General features: G+C 40.2%; 1 protein-coding gene across 3 annotated transcripts in view; it reads right to left on the bottom strand.

Annotated features, from left to right (window-relative positions):
- Positions 1-113: 113 nt before the first annotated feature.
- LOC147160982 (connector enhancer of kinase suppressor of ras 2-like) overlaps positions 114-11,309 on the bottom strand; it is a 28,005-nt gene continuing 16,809 nt past the window's right edge. For 2 of the 3 annotated variants that reach the window (XM_086098837.1, XM_086098839.1), the window contains exons 10-22: positions 11,114-11,247; positions 9,350-9,555; positions 9,134-9,226; positions 7,839-8,029; positions 7,710-7,758; positions 7,442-7,620; positions 7,280-7,353; positions 5,757-5,828; positions 5,600-5,664; positions 3,757-3,857; positions 2,207-2,696; positions 1,109-1,308; positions 114-1,030 (exon numbers count right to left, since the gene is read on the bottom strand). In XM_086098837.1, coding sequence (XP_085954963.1) covers positions 989-1,030; positions 1,109-1,308; positions 2,207-2,696; positions 3,757-3,857; positions 5,600-5,664; positions 5,757-5,828; positions 7,280-7,353; positions 7,442-7,620; positions 7,710-7,758; positions 7,839-8,029; positions 9,134-9,226; positions 9,350-9,555; positions 11,114-11,247 — 1,896 coding nt within the window. In that variant the 3' untranslated portion in view covers positions 114-988. The remainder of the gene's footprint in view (positions 1,031-1,108; positions 1,309-2,206; positions 2,697-3,756; positions 3,858-5,599; positions 5,665-5,756; positions 5,829-7,279; positions 7,354-7,441; positions 7,621-7,709; positions 7,759-7,838; positions 8,030-9,133; positions 9,227-9,349; positions 9,556-11,113; positions 11,248-11,309) is intronic. The other variant, XM_086098838.1, reaches the window with a different exon arrangement.

Genomic DNA, 11,309 nt, shown 5'->3' with positions numbered 1-11,309 from the left:
GATCATAGGGTAAAAAAAAAAAGTGTATTGATTTAGTGGACTAAAACATCCTATTCTGAGCTCCCGTGTGTGGCTCGTATCTAGAAATAGCAACTTTATGAGAAGAACGCATCTTTTGTGTGCCCACGCCATACTTTATTTCCATCGTTAAATAAAAGTATTGCAGCTACAATATGGCAACATGGCGCACGAGTGCAGTTAAATGGCATGGTCATGTGTTTTAGTACAATATTACAAAACATGCTTGTACATGAAACACTGAATAAATACGATGACTCCTCATCTCTTCTGTAGTGAAATTAGCTTTTCAAAATAAAATCTTGAGGTTGAGGCAGTATTCTCCAAACAAAACACTTAGAAAAAAAACGTCTTCTTTTTTTTTTTTTTTTGCCACAACTGAAAAGAGACTGCATGCATACAAAAATAGACAACTATTGTGACCACCCCTTTTATATTTTACAATACAATTTCCTTATTGCCAAGTGTGACATGTTCACCCCCCCCCCCCATCTCTCATTCTTCCTGGAAAAAGTACAATGTACATTCACGACCACTGAGGCACAGCACTTGATTTACTATTTGTATTCCAGCACATATCCTCAAGATGTGTGTAGCAACATCATACTTACTTAATATCGATAAATAATTACACAACGTAACAAAATGAGTGTACATCCAAAATAGTCAATCTGATGTGATCAGCTGCGCGTGACTCCAGCAAAAGTGACGGGAAACGGCCATGCATGTGCAGTGAAGAAGCTCCCCATCAAGTCCATGACAGGGACACAAAGTGCGTTTTCTTTTTTCTCTCTCTCAAGCAGTTCAAGAAATGTTCCCATCATTGAAAACGACAGAAAGCATGTGAGGGAGTAACTTAGTAGAAGTGCTTGAAAGGGGGAGACGGGTGGGGAAAAAAAGGAGGAAGGAAAATGAAGTTCTCTGTTGCCTTTTTATCTCCAGCGGGGCCCGAGTAGAGCGTTTCCACGTATTAGTCTAAAAAGCCCAACGAGCGGTTTGTGTCGGGGACATTCTGAAAGAAAACGAGACACACGTTACTTCAGCATTATCGAGCGGAATTGAGAAGTATGCCTGAGTTATGTGCCGGTACGTTGAGAGAACTGTGGAGGATGCGGAGGCGGTGAAGCTTGTCGTTCAGCAAGGGGTCGTTAACCCTGCGGACAAAAGAGCGCTTGTACTCCAGGCGGCTGGTTGACCGGTGGTCAGCTGAGGTGGACAGACTGGTGTGCTCCAGGGCGCGATACAAATCCCCCACAGAGTCCGACTGCAGCCTCAAGTCTCGTCCACGCCCTTCAGAGAATAGAGACAGACCAATATGTTATTTTTCTTTCCCATGGGCTGATACATATTATCAATAGTGAAGGAGGAAGACAGCAGATATTTAGAGATGATATTCAGTTCCAGTTAAGGAGAAATTATTGGTTGTATGTGAACATTTGTTGTAAAAGTTTATGCACACTGCCCTCTGATGGCAAGACACTGCCATTACACTTATAAGCTATAAATAAACAAATAAATAAATAAAGGTGGAAATAAAACAATTATGTATTTATTTTCACATTTTGTAATTTAATTGTTTTCATTTTTGAGTCTCATTTTAATATTTTTAAAATTCTTTTTTACTTGTATTTTTTCATGAATAAAAAAAAAAATGTTTTTATTTCCATTTCTATTTATTTGTTCTATTTAATTTGTGAATTATATTTATTATTTCCGTTTTTATTTTTCACTTATACATACATAGATATTTTTTATTTTGCCCTTTTTGGTCCTCCATATTGTTTGTCCTCCCATGCCCGCAAAAAAAGGAGTGAACATAAGAGCAAAAGATAAATGAGGACAAGGAGAAAAAGGGCCTTCAAGCTTGTTTCTTTATCCTGTTCACTGTTCAACATTAACATGGCTGAGAGGATTCATCCTGGCTGCAGCATCCAGACGTGGCCGGAAGGCACTGCGACATCTCGATGGAGGTGGAGCGAAAGAGGGGTTGAAAACAAAAAAGCAGAAAGGGGGGGGGGGGGGGGGAGCGTGTTTAAGAGCGAGTGGACTGCTCGGACAAATGTGTATCAAGTAAGACACGAAATTCCATCGCACTTAGGAGCAAGGCAGCAGATAAAATGAAAACAGCAGAGGCCTCAGAATTGAACCCTGTGGAACACCAGTGAAAAACTGTCTTAAGGTATCTAACCTATTTCTCTGGGCCGCTCCAGCCGGTAGTGTCGAGGCGCCCTCTCGTCTGACGCGCCGGCGCTGCCTGCCAGGATGGCGTGGAGGCCGCTGTCTCGGGGTAGCGTGAAGCTGCGAGGTTTCCCTCCCGCCTCCGAATCGATGCTGGACCTGACGGGCAGGGGCAAGGCCCGGTATTGTTCTTGTAGAAGGCTGCGCTGCGCGGGCAGCGTGGACTGCCTGCGATACTCCATGGCCATTTGTTCCCTGTCATCAGATCGCAGCGGCTCTTCCATGGGATACGCCTGGAGGAAGTGCATTCTGGCGCTGCTCTCCATCTGGTCTTGCCAGGAGTTTCGGTGGCCGCTCGTCTTCTGCCCGGGGGAGATGCCGCCATTGTTGCTGCCGCCGCCTTCCTGAGGCTCCGAGCGGTAATCCTCGTGAGAGGAACGTGACTGGAATGTGTCGGATGAGGAGAAATGACCGCGTTTGGGTTCCAGGAAGGGGCTCACCTAAATGCAACCAAAGGTGAAGCAAATAGAGGTCAAGCAGCTCAAATGGAATCGGGGTTAAACATGCTTACAATTATTTTATTTTTTAAATATGAAAAAAAGGGCCCTTTTGTCACATTTTACACAATCTTTACTTACTTTGTTTTTGATTCACTCGCTTACTAACAAATTCTTTCAATGTATACATGAATAGATGGGAGTTACTGATGAATGACGCAATTGTGCTAAATGGAATTCTGCCTAGCAACAAGTAACTATTTATGTTCTTCATTATAAGAAAAGGAATCTGAAAGAACATTGTAGAAAATGTAGTTATAGGGTCTCCCGTGCTAGCATGCAATGGACTACTTTCTCATCCTAACGAGAAAGTTTCTCGTTACGTTAGGATGCAAAAGTTTTCTCCTTCTAATGTTCACTTTATTTTTATTTTTATAGCATAAGAAAGTGTTTAAAATGCATAAGAAACTTTGATCAAACAAAAAAAAAGCGAAAATAGCAGCAGGGATGTCAGGCGATTATTATTTTTTTATTGTAGTTAATCGCAAGACTTCAATCTGTTCTAAATGTACAATAAAATGTTAACTCTTGTTAACATTAAAGTGGAAGAAATGTTAAACTAATAGAAACATGGCTTCATCTTTTAGTCATTGATGCATAATAATAATTAATAAAATTTACTTAAAATAAAAAAGATGTACTGTACTGTAAAAAAAAAACAATGTGATATTAATTTGTGTTGAGGTCATTTTTCTGCCACTAGATGGCATAACTGCATTTGTAAGACATGACAGCTCAGTGCATTTTTCTTTTTCATATTAAGAGCAATTTAATCTTTAACATGATGTAACTTATGACATTCTACGCACTTCACCCTAGTCTCCTCAAATATATGCATTATTATTACATTTAATATTGCTCAATGTTGACGTGGCTGTATCTGCTGCGTTGCGGCTTTCCAAGTAAGGGGCGGTCATTAATCAAAGGGAACTTCAAATTAACTCAAAATTAATGCACTCATTTTGACATTTTACAACGCCATAATTTTTAATATAAAACTTACCGATGATGCTCTTGGATAGGTGTCATAGGGTGGAGGTGGACTATCCTGTTTGTTCACGGAGGTCATGTCCATGTCCTCATGGTCACTCTCACTCCAGTAATCTATTCATGGACAAAACACAAGAAAACCAAAGCACGCAAATGAAATGTAAGGTTAACACCGCGTGAATAAGACCTAAAAATGATTCCGATTTCTAATAGTCATGCAGTAATAAATGACAGCCTTGCGCAGGAAGCAATTTGAATGAGCAGCGTTGTAGGTGTGATTTTTGAGGTCTACTTAAAGAGTGCAAAGAATTCAAAGATGTGAGAATGCCCTGCGATGTCCTCTGCAGGCGTTATGAGTCTTCATTTTACGTGACGTAAGAGCTTCAGAAAAATCAAATGACAGACCAGTTCACCCACACACCACCATTGCTTGGCTCCTACACACGCTCCTTGAAATAGAACCATGATAAGGTACAGGATTTCCGGTCCATTTAGGATGGGGGGGGGGGGGGGTGAATGACGTCGTCTGCACTTAAAATGAGCATTTGTGTGCGACATAAAGCCGAGGCTCTGCATCGAATTGGATTTTGAAATTGAGAAAGTGTTTCCAGTTGACTATCCCGCATGAGTCAGATCCTTTCAAGTGCTTTTGCTGATGCAACATTTCAAAAAGTACATTCAATTGTATACAAAAAGTGATACAAGAGACCTCCGCAGCGAAACAAACGCCTTTGACTTCGTCTCACATGCCAAGAGGAAACAGAGACATTTGCATTTTCAAGATGTACAGTCACTATTTTGAGTTTGCATCAGCAAAAAAAATAAAAAAAATACGATTTATTGTACACATTTACCTACATAGCTTCAATAGCACTACATAAAAATAAAAAAAGGGCTCTGCAGTATGTATTCAGTCACACCAGATTGAACTGCATGAGGTCCCAAATGTAATTGTTATATTTATAAACAAATGTACATTATAAATCCTAAGTTTTGAAATTACTACATTAACAGTTAAATAAGCCAAGTGAAATGTATTTTATTTTTTATTAAAAATGTATTTTTGTTAAGTGAAGTCTAGAAATTTCTTTTTTTTTTTTTTTTTTATAAAAGCAAGTAACAAATTAATGTCAAATGAAATCCTGAAAATAATAATAATAATAAAAATATATATATATATATTTTTTTTAATAATGTCACTAATTACGCACTTCCAATTAATAAGTGGCGAAAGCGGGTATCATTTTTATGCTAAGCAGGGTTGTTGGAATCTGCTCAATGTAACTTTTAGAGTAATCTAAATTAGTTAAATTTTAAAGCAAGTAATAACTAAGTTGCATTTTATGCAAATAATCAGTAAGTTACTGTTTAAAGAATGTAATCAATAAAGTAACAAAGTTACTGTTTAAAGCAAATAATCAGTAATGTAATAATGTTACTTTTTTAAACAAATAATTAGAAAAGGAACTAAGTTACTTTGTACAAAAAGTAATCAATAAAGTAACAAAGTTGTTTACTGTAGAAAACAAATACAGTAAACTAACAAAGTTACCTTTTGAAGCAAGAAATCAGTAAAGTAACTAAGTTACTTTTTCAAGGTAATTGTGGCAATATTGCCTAATTAATAAGACTTAGGATAAAAACACATTGAGGCTGCATTTCTTAATACGGCACAACTGAACATATAAATCTATTGACATTTTTTTCTTTGAGCATTTTGAAATGCGCCAAATACTATAAATAAAATATAATATGAAGATTGTGAGTCATGCTCACTTTTTCATAAATGGACAAACACATCTTGGGGGAAGATAAATGTTCACTTCTTGCAGGTGAAATATAATAACGCTACTTGCCTTGATCCTGAATTTTGTCCTGCTCACAGAAGCCAGCCACAGCCATGCTGAGACGACTCAGCCACCTGTGGGACGGAGACGCGTGGGCGGACAACCAAGTTATGACGCAAACCCACGAAGCTGTTTAATACTACATCTGTCAGACTCATTAACTCACCTGGACATGTCGTCGACATTTTCTGCCGCAAAGTAGAAAGTCTTTATCTTGGAATGGCAAGCCTTGAAAGCGCTGAAATTGAAGCCAAATGTATATTTTAAAATGTGAGCGCAAAAGAACAGGCGGGCGTATACTGTATAGGAGACATTAGCATATGAATGAGATGAGAAACCTGGCACATGATCTCAGACGCAGTTGAGACAGAACAGCAGAAGTGCTTTTGTCACATCAAGTGGGTGCAAAAGGGGGACGTGTCAGTGAATATTTATAGCCCAATTAATATCATAGGTGTAGTTTGCCATCATACTGACAGCTGGATGAAATATTTTGCCTCTCTTATGGAGTAAACTTGAAGGGAGAAGTTTTGTTTGTACATTTTAGTGCTTTATAAGAAAACAAATGTAGATCTTCGGAATTTGCTCCTAAAAGTACCCTCCACCCAAGACTGTAAATCATTCCCGCTCTCGTCCACGATGCAACATGCTAATTATTTTTTTAATAGGCTTTCAACACCATACTGTACATCTTTCATGTTGGGAAAGGGAAACGTGAATGACAACACTTTGTTAGCATATTGTAGCTAAGCTAACATGCAATTGTCAAATGGCATCAGTAGTCCGACTTGAATACCCTCAGTCCTCCTTCTTCCGCTATCTATTAGGGGTGTGCCCAAAAAAAACGATTCTCATAAGAATCGCGATTCTCATTTAGTACGATTCAGAATCGATTTTAAATGTCCCCAAATCGATTTTATTCAAATAATTTTATACTGTCTTCCCTTTGTTTGTGTGTGCCTTTATTGGGAGCGCTGTTCATTTAGTACCCGGTTTGGCCACTTGGGGGCAGTGTGGTTCCACGCGGTCTGATACACTGTTAAGTTGTAGCCACATTAGAGAGTAGAAGGAAAAAGTCACAATCAAGTTATTCCAATAAAAGTTGTTTTTTTGCAGCGTGGAGCCGTTTTGAGTTTTAAAAGTGCCGCAAGTAGAGCACTAATTAGCATTAGCGAGTCAGACTGGAGTAGTTCATTACGATTCCTTGAAAAGCTATAAATTAAAGCAAAAATCAGTCAATCAAATCATTTTGAAGCAAAAATCGTTCTTAATTGAAAATCGATTCTGAATCGAATCGCACACCCAAAAATCTGAATCGAATCGAATCGTGAGACATTCAAAGATTTCCCACCCCTACTATCTATGTACTCCTTTTACGTAGTACCCGAGTGTTTGGACGAAATGCACCACCTGACTGAAGTTCCTCGTGGTACAGAATTAAGTGAAATATGTGGCAGGATTGTAAAAAAACAAAAAAACAAAAACATGAAATTTGACAGTGAAATGTCATTAATAACAAAATGATTCTCTAAATCATGTAATGAGTAAGATGTGTACCAGGCTTAAGTGGGGTGTGACTGCATGGTTCACAAATTGTGCACATTGAGTTGAGCTCAGCCAAAAGCATCAGTTTCCACTTTTGCTTTTTTGAGGTGGAATCAAATGTAAATCAAGAAAAGCATGACTCACAACTTTCTCCTGCATTCCGTAGCGCGATCGATCTTAAACTCTGGAAGGTTGACAAAGCCTTCAGCTTTCTCATCCTGTGGGGGAAAAAAAATAATAATAATTTTAATAAACAAGCACTTGAACTGATACCTTTAAAACATGCAGGAAAATCTTTCCATTCACCTCCTCGTTCATGTACCAGTACAGACACGTGTCTTTCAGAATGAACCAGTACTTCTTCCACTTTTGAGAAAAATAGCTTTTGGCGTCCTTCTTCTTCCATAGCCAGCCTTCACAGTCACCCTGACCCAAGTCCCGGCAGGAGATCCGTCGCTTGCTGATGGAGGCCAAGGGGCTTCCGACTGTACCACAGAAGAAAAAAAAAAAAAACCCACATGAGAGCGAGCGGAGAAAAACACGGCCATTTTGAGTTCCTTCTCTCATGGCTTACTTTTACTCTTCTTCTTTGACCTCGACAGCAGCGAGGATCGCTCAAACACCTGCAAAGTCAAATAGAAGCGTTGAGGCCACATGCTACAACTTTAACGATGACCCTAACAAAGTGGATGGGGGCTCTAACATGGTAGAGGGAGGCCGAGTCGGAGCTGGACGTCGACAGGGAAACTTCCATCTGGAGGGCCGGGATGAGCGTGTAGTGAGTGGGGCTGCTTCCCCTCTCCAGCTTTCGCCGACTGTGACTCAGGCTGCGGCCCAGCAGGAACTCGCCCCCGGCGACTTTGTCTTCACTGGCGAAACGCAGTAGTGAATTTTCTGCAGGTTGAAAGAACCGCAATGTGGACATCTGCTGAACTTCGAGAATAAACACAGGTAGACGACGAATGGCATCTAAAGGGTACATACTGAAATTATGAGAGAAAGTAGTAGCAGAAACTAATAGGAGACAAACGTTTTGGGTAGGACTTGGATGGGAAATGTAGTTTTTATATCGTCCAAAAAAAATATTTCTATAACATGTTCTATGCAGTCCCACTCGTCTAAATACAGTATTCTAGTAATATTGCAGTAGTGGAATATGAGCAGCAAAATACTGCAGTTTTTATCAATATCAGAAGGCGGCCATTTTGCCACTTGCTGTTGCTCAGGTCTCAGGTAACAACCAATCACAGCTCAGCTTCAGAAAACAGGTGAGCTGTGATTGTCTGAGCCCTGAGCAACTGTGATGTCATCTTCAGTCGACAGCAAGTGGCAAAATGGCCGCCCCCCCTGAAATGGATAAAAACGGCTGGACTAGTGAGGTCACATATAACATATTATTGTCAAAAAATGTTTACGGTTGACTTTAATTCTTACAAGATTACGCAACTGTCCCTAATGCTATGACCGTGTTGTGAAGAAAAGCTGTTGCCAGGCAGGAAATCTGCAAAGCTAGTAATAGCGCCTCTTGTAGATAAATATAAGACTATCACTTTTTATGAAAAGCGCAAAGTTAAAAAGATGTCAGTAGCATCCCCAGAAGAAACAAATTTTGCCTTTGAGACCAAAATAAAGCACATCAGTCTCGTCCCGCTCTGTTTGTCACCTTGTCTCCGATGAAACATGCATAACTTGGGAGGGAATGTAACAGTTGCCGGAGCAACCGCGCACTTTTCCCCATCCAATCGCCAACGAGCAACACTGAGAGTGAGGAAGATAGCGAGCGAGCGAGCGATGGCTGACGAACATATGGAAAGGATGGAGGAAGGATGCGACATCCGGAGTGTTTGCGCTCGTGACGGGCCGGCTCATCCTTCCGCTGTGAGATGTGAAAAAAAGCGGTGAGGATATTAGGAGATCTCCTCCCACTCACATCACATCAGCTCCCTCGGCTCCTTTCTGTCAGCCCCCCCTCCCCTATTTTCTCATTCTCCCACCCACCTCGCCTGCTCTCTGTCTTCAGCTTGGCCAGGTTCTCTTCCTCATCTCCCGCCCAGTTGTATTCCAGCGGCATGGAGATGGGCCTGAGCCTGCCTGGGATCACGAGGCACAGGGAACTTCAATACATTGCAGCAGACCCACCCCCCCCCCCCCACAAACCCCCCTCCCCTCCCTCAAAACATACATCATGTCATGACGATTGCGGCAAAGTCTTACTGTAGGTGGGCGTGCTCCCCCTGCGGACGGACGACACTTCTTGGTTCTGGTCGTACTCGTAACAGTACAGAATGGAGTCATCCTCCACCAGGGGGAATTGACGGCGGCACTCCTGGTCCAGGTAGGAATTTGGCGAGTCGGAGCGCTTGCTGTGGTGGACGTGGTCGGACTGGGAGTCGTCACGCTGGAGACTGCCTTTGTCATCTCTGCGGAGAAAGGTTGCGAGACATTGGAAATGAAGAGAAGAAGAAAAAAATGGCATATTAGCAATTAATAACGTTGCTAAAAACGTGATGTTGTCATTTTGTCTTGGAGCACACTAACGAACAAAGATGTCACAAAAACTGGAAACCCAGATTAAGTGGAGGACAATTGACTATTTCTGCCAGTTTTGGATTTTTCATTATAGTTGGTTTTTATTTCATTTTGAATACAGTTAGTTTTAATAGCAAGTTTGTTAGCAAAAAAGCTACATTTTAGTTGAGCTTTTATTTGGGATGGGCGAGTACCAACACCAGGAATTGTATTCGGTACCAATACCAGCTTTCCCCTCCTTTTACAGTGTTGTACCCCCCTGTGAAAAAAAAATAAAAATCAGCCAAGTAACCCCTAACCAGAGAGAAAAGATTTTTGGTTGAGAAAAGACTTAAAATAGAGTGTTGTGCCATCATTGTCTGATTTATTAAATTTTGGATTAGATTAATTATAGATTTGTGCACACAAACATTATCACCAACTGTTTGTTCTCCTTTGGGGTCTTAATTTGAAATAGTTGGGGGGGGGGGGGTTGCGGTGGGGTGAAATTTCAAGTGGTATCGAACATCCCTAGATTTTATATATAATATCTATGTATAGTTTTTTTTAAATTTTATTTAAGAAAATAATACTACTCGTAATAATAATAATAATAATAATAATAATAATAATAATAATAATAATAATAATAATAATACTTTTTGGCCTAAATAAGTGAATCAGATATTTTCCCGCAACCTTTTGTCACTGATTAGGAAACACTATTCTACAGCATATCTATTTGGGGGTCAAAGATGAAATAAAGCCTATCCCAGCTGACTTTAAGTGAGAGGCAGGATTTTTTATTTATTTTTTTAATCCTTATGACAATTATTATTATTCTTTGCTGATAGGCCGTGAGAAATCACATGATTCTAATTCATAGCCGAGTGTGCAGGATCCATAATGACTTTAAAGGGCTTCTTACAGAATACTTTATACTGTATTCTTAATCTTACATCGGTAAGGGAGCCAAAAAAATGAAAATCTTCAATATTGCTTTGACCTCAGTGAACTCCGTTAATCAAAAGTTCTCCCAGTACAGAAAAAAAGGAGCAATTCAATCATTGCAGATCAGCAACATGTCATAATCATACGCCATGCTTTGTTTGTGACTGAAAACTCGCAACCATCTGGACAAATGTAGCCCCCCCCCCCCCTCTCTCAACACACACTCACTTAGTTGCCAGTGTTCATCTTCATGGTCATGATGGAACATGAAAATCACTGATGTGTTGTTGATTTTTATTTGCTTGCATTAACATACGCTCACTGGCCATCACAAACATGATCTGGATATTCAGCCTTTACGGAGATATTAACGTTATTTTAATAAATATATGGTGGATATTAAAAAAAAAAAAAATGACACGCCCAATATTCAAATAACAGGTTTTTGAGGTTAAAAAAAAAAAAAGCGATCATTTCAATTTCTGTTTGTAATTCCCTTCACCCTTCCAAATCAAATACCTGGGTGTGTACGGTTCCTCTGGAGGAGGTGGGATGTAAAGATCCTGCAGGGCGCAGCTTCCTCTCCGAGACGGAGTGCTTAAAGTGCTGGTAGGTGTGGCGACGCTGCTGCCGGGGCTCTGAGGGAACAGTGGCTGCGTGTGAGTGAATGTGTGGAAGTGAATGCATGCACGTGTGTGGAAGTAAGTAAGGCAGG

The sequence above is a fragment of the Leptonotus elevatus genome, chromosome 16, assembly GCF_054856555.1.
Source record: "Leptonotus elevatus isolate MCC_2025b chromosome 16, RoL_Lele_1.0, whole genome shotgun sequence".
NCBI lineage: Eukaryota > Metazoa > Chordata > Actinopteri > Syngnathiformes > Syngnathidae > Leptonotus > Leptonotus elevatus.
The sequence above is the reverse complement of the archived record's forward strand: the minus strand, read 5'-3'. Positions and strand labels throughout refer to the sequence as shown.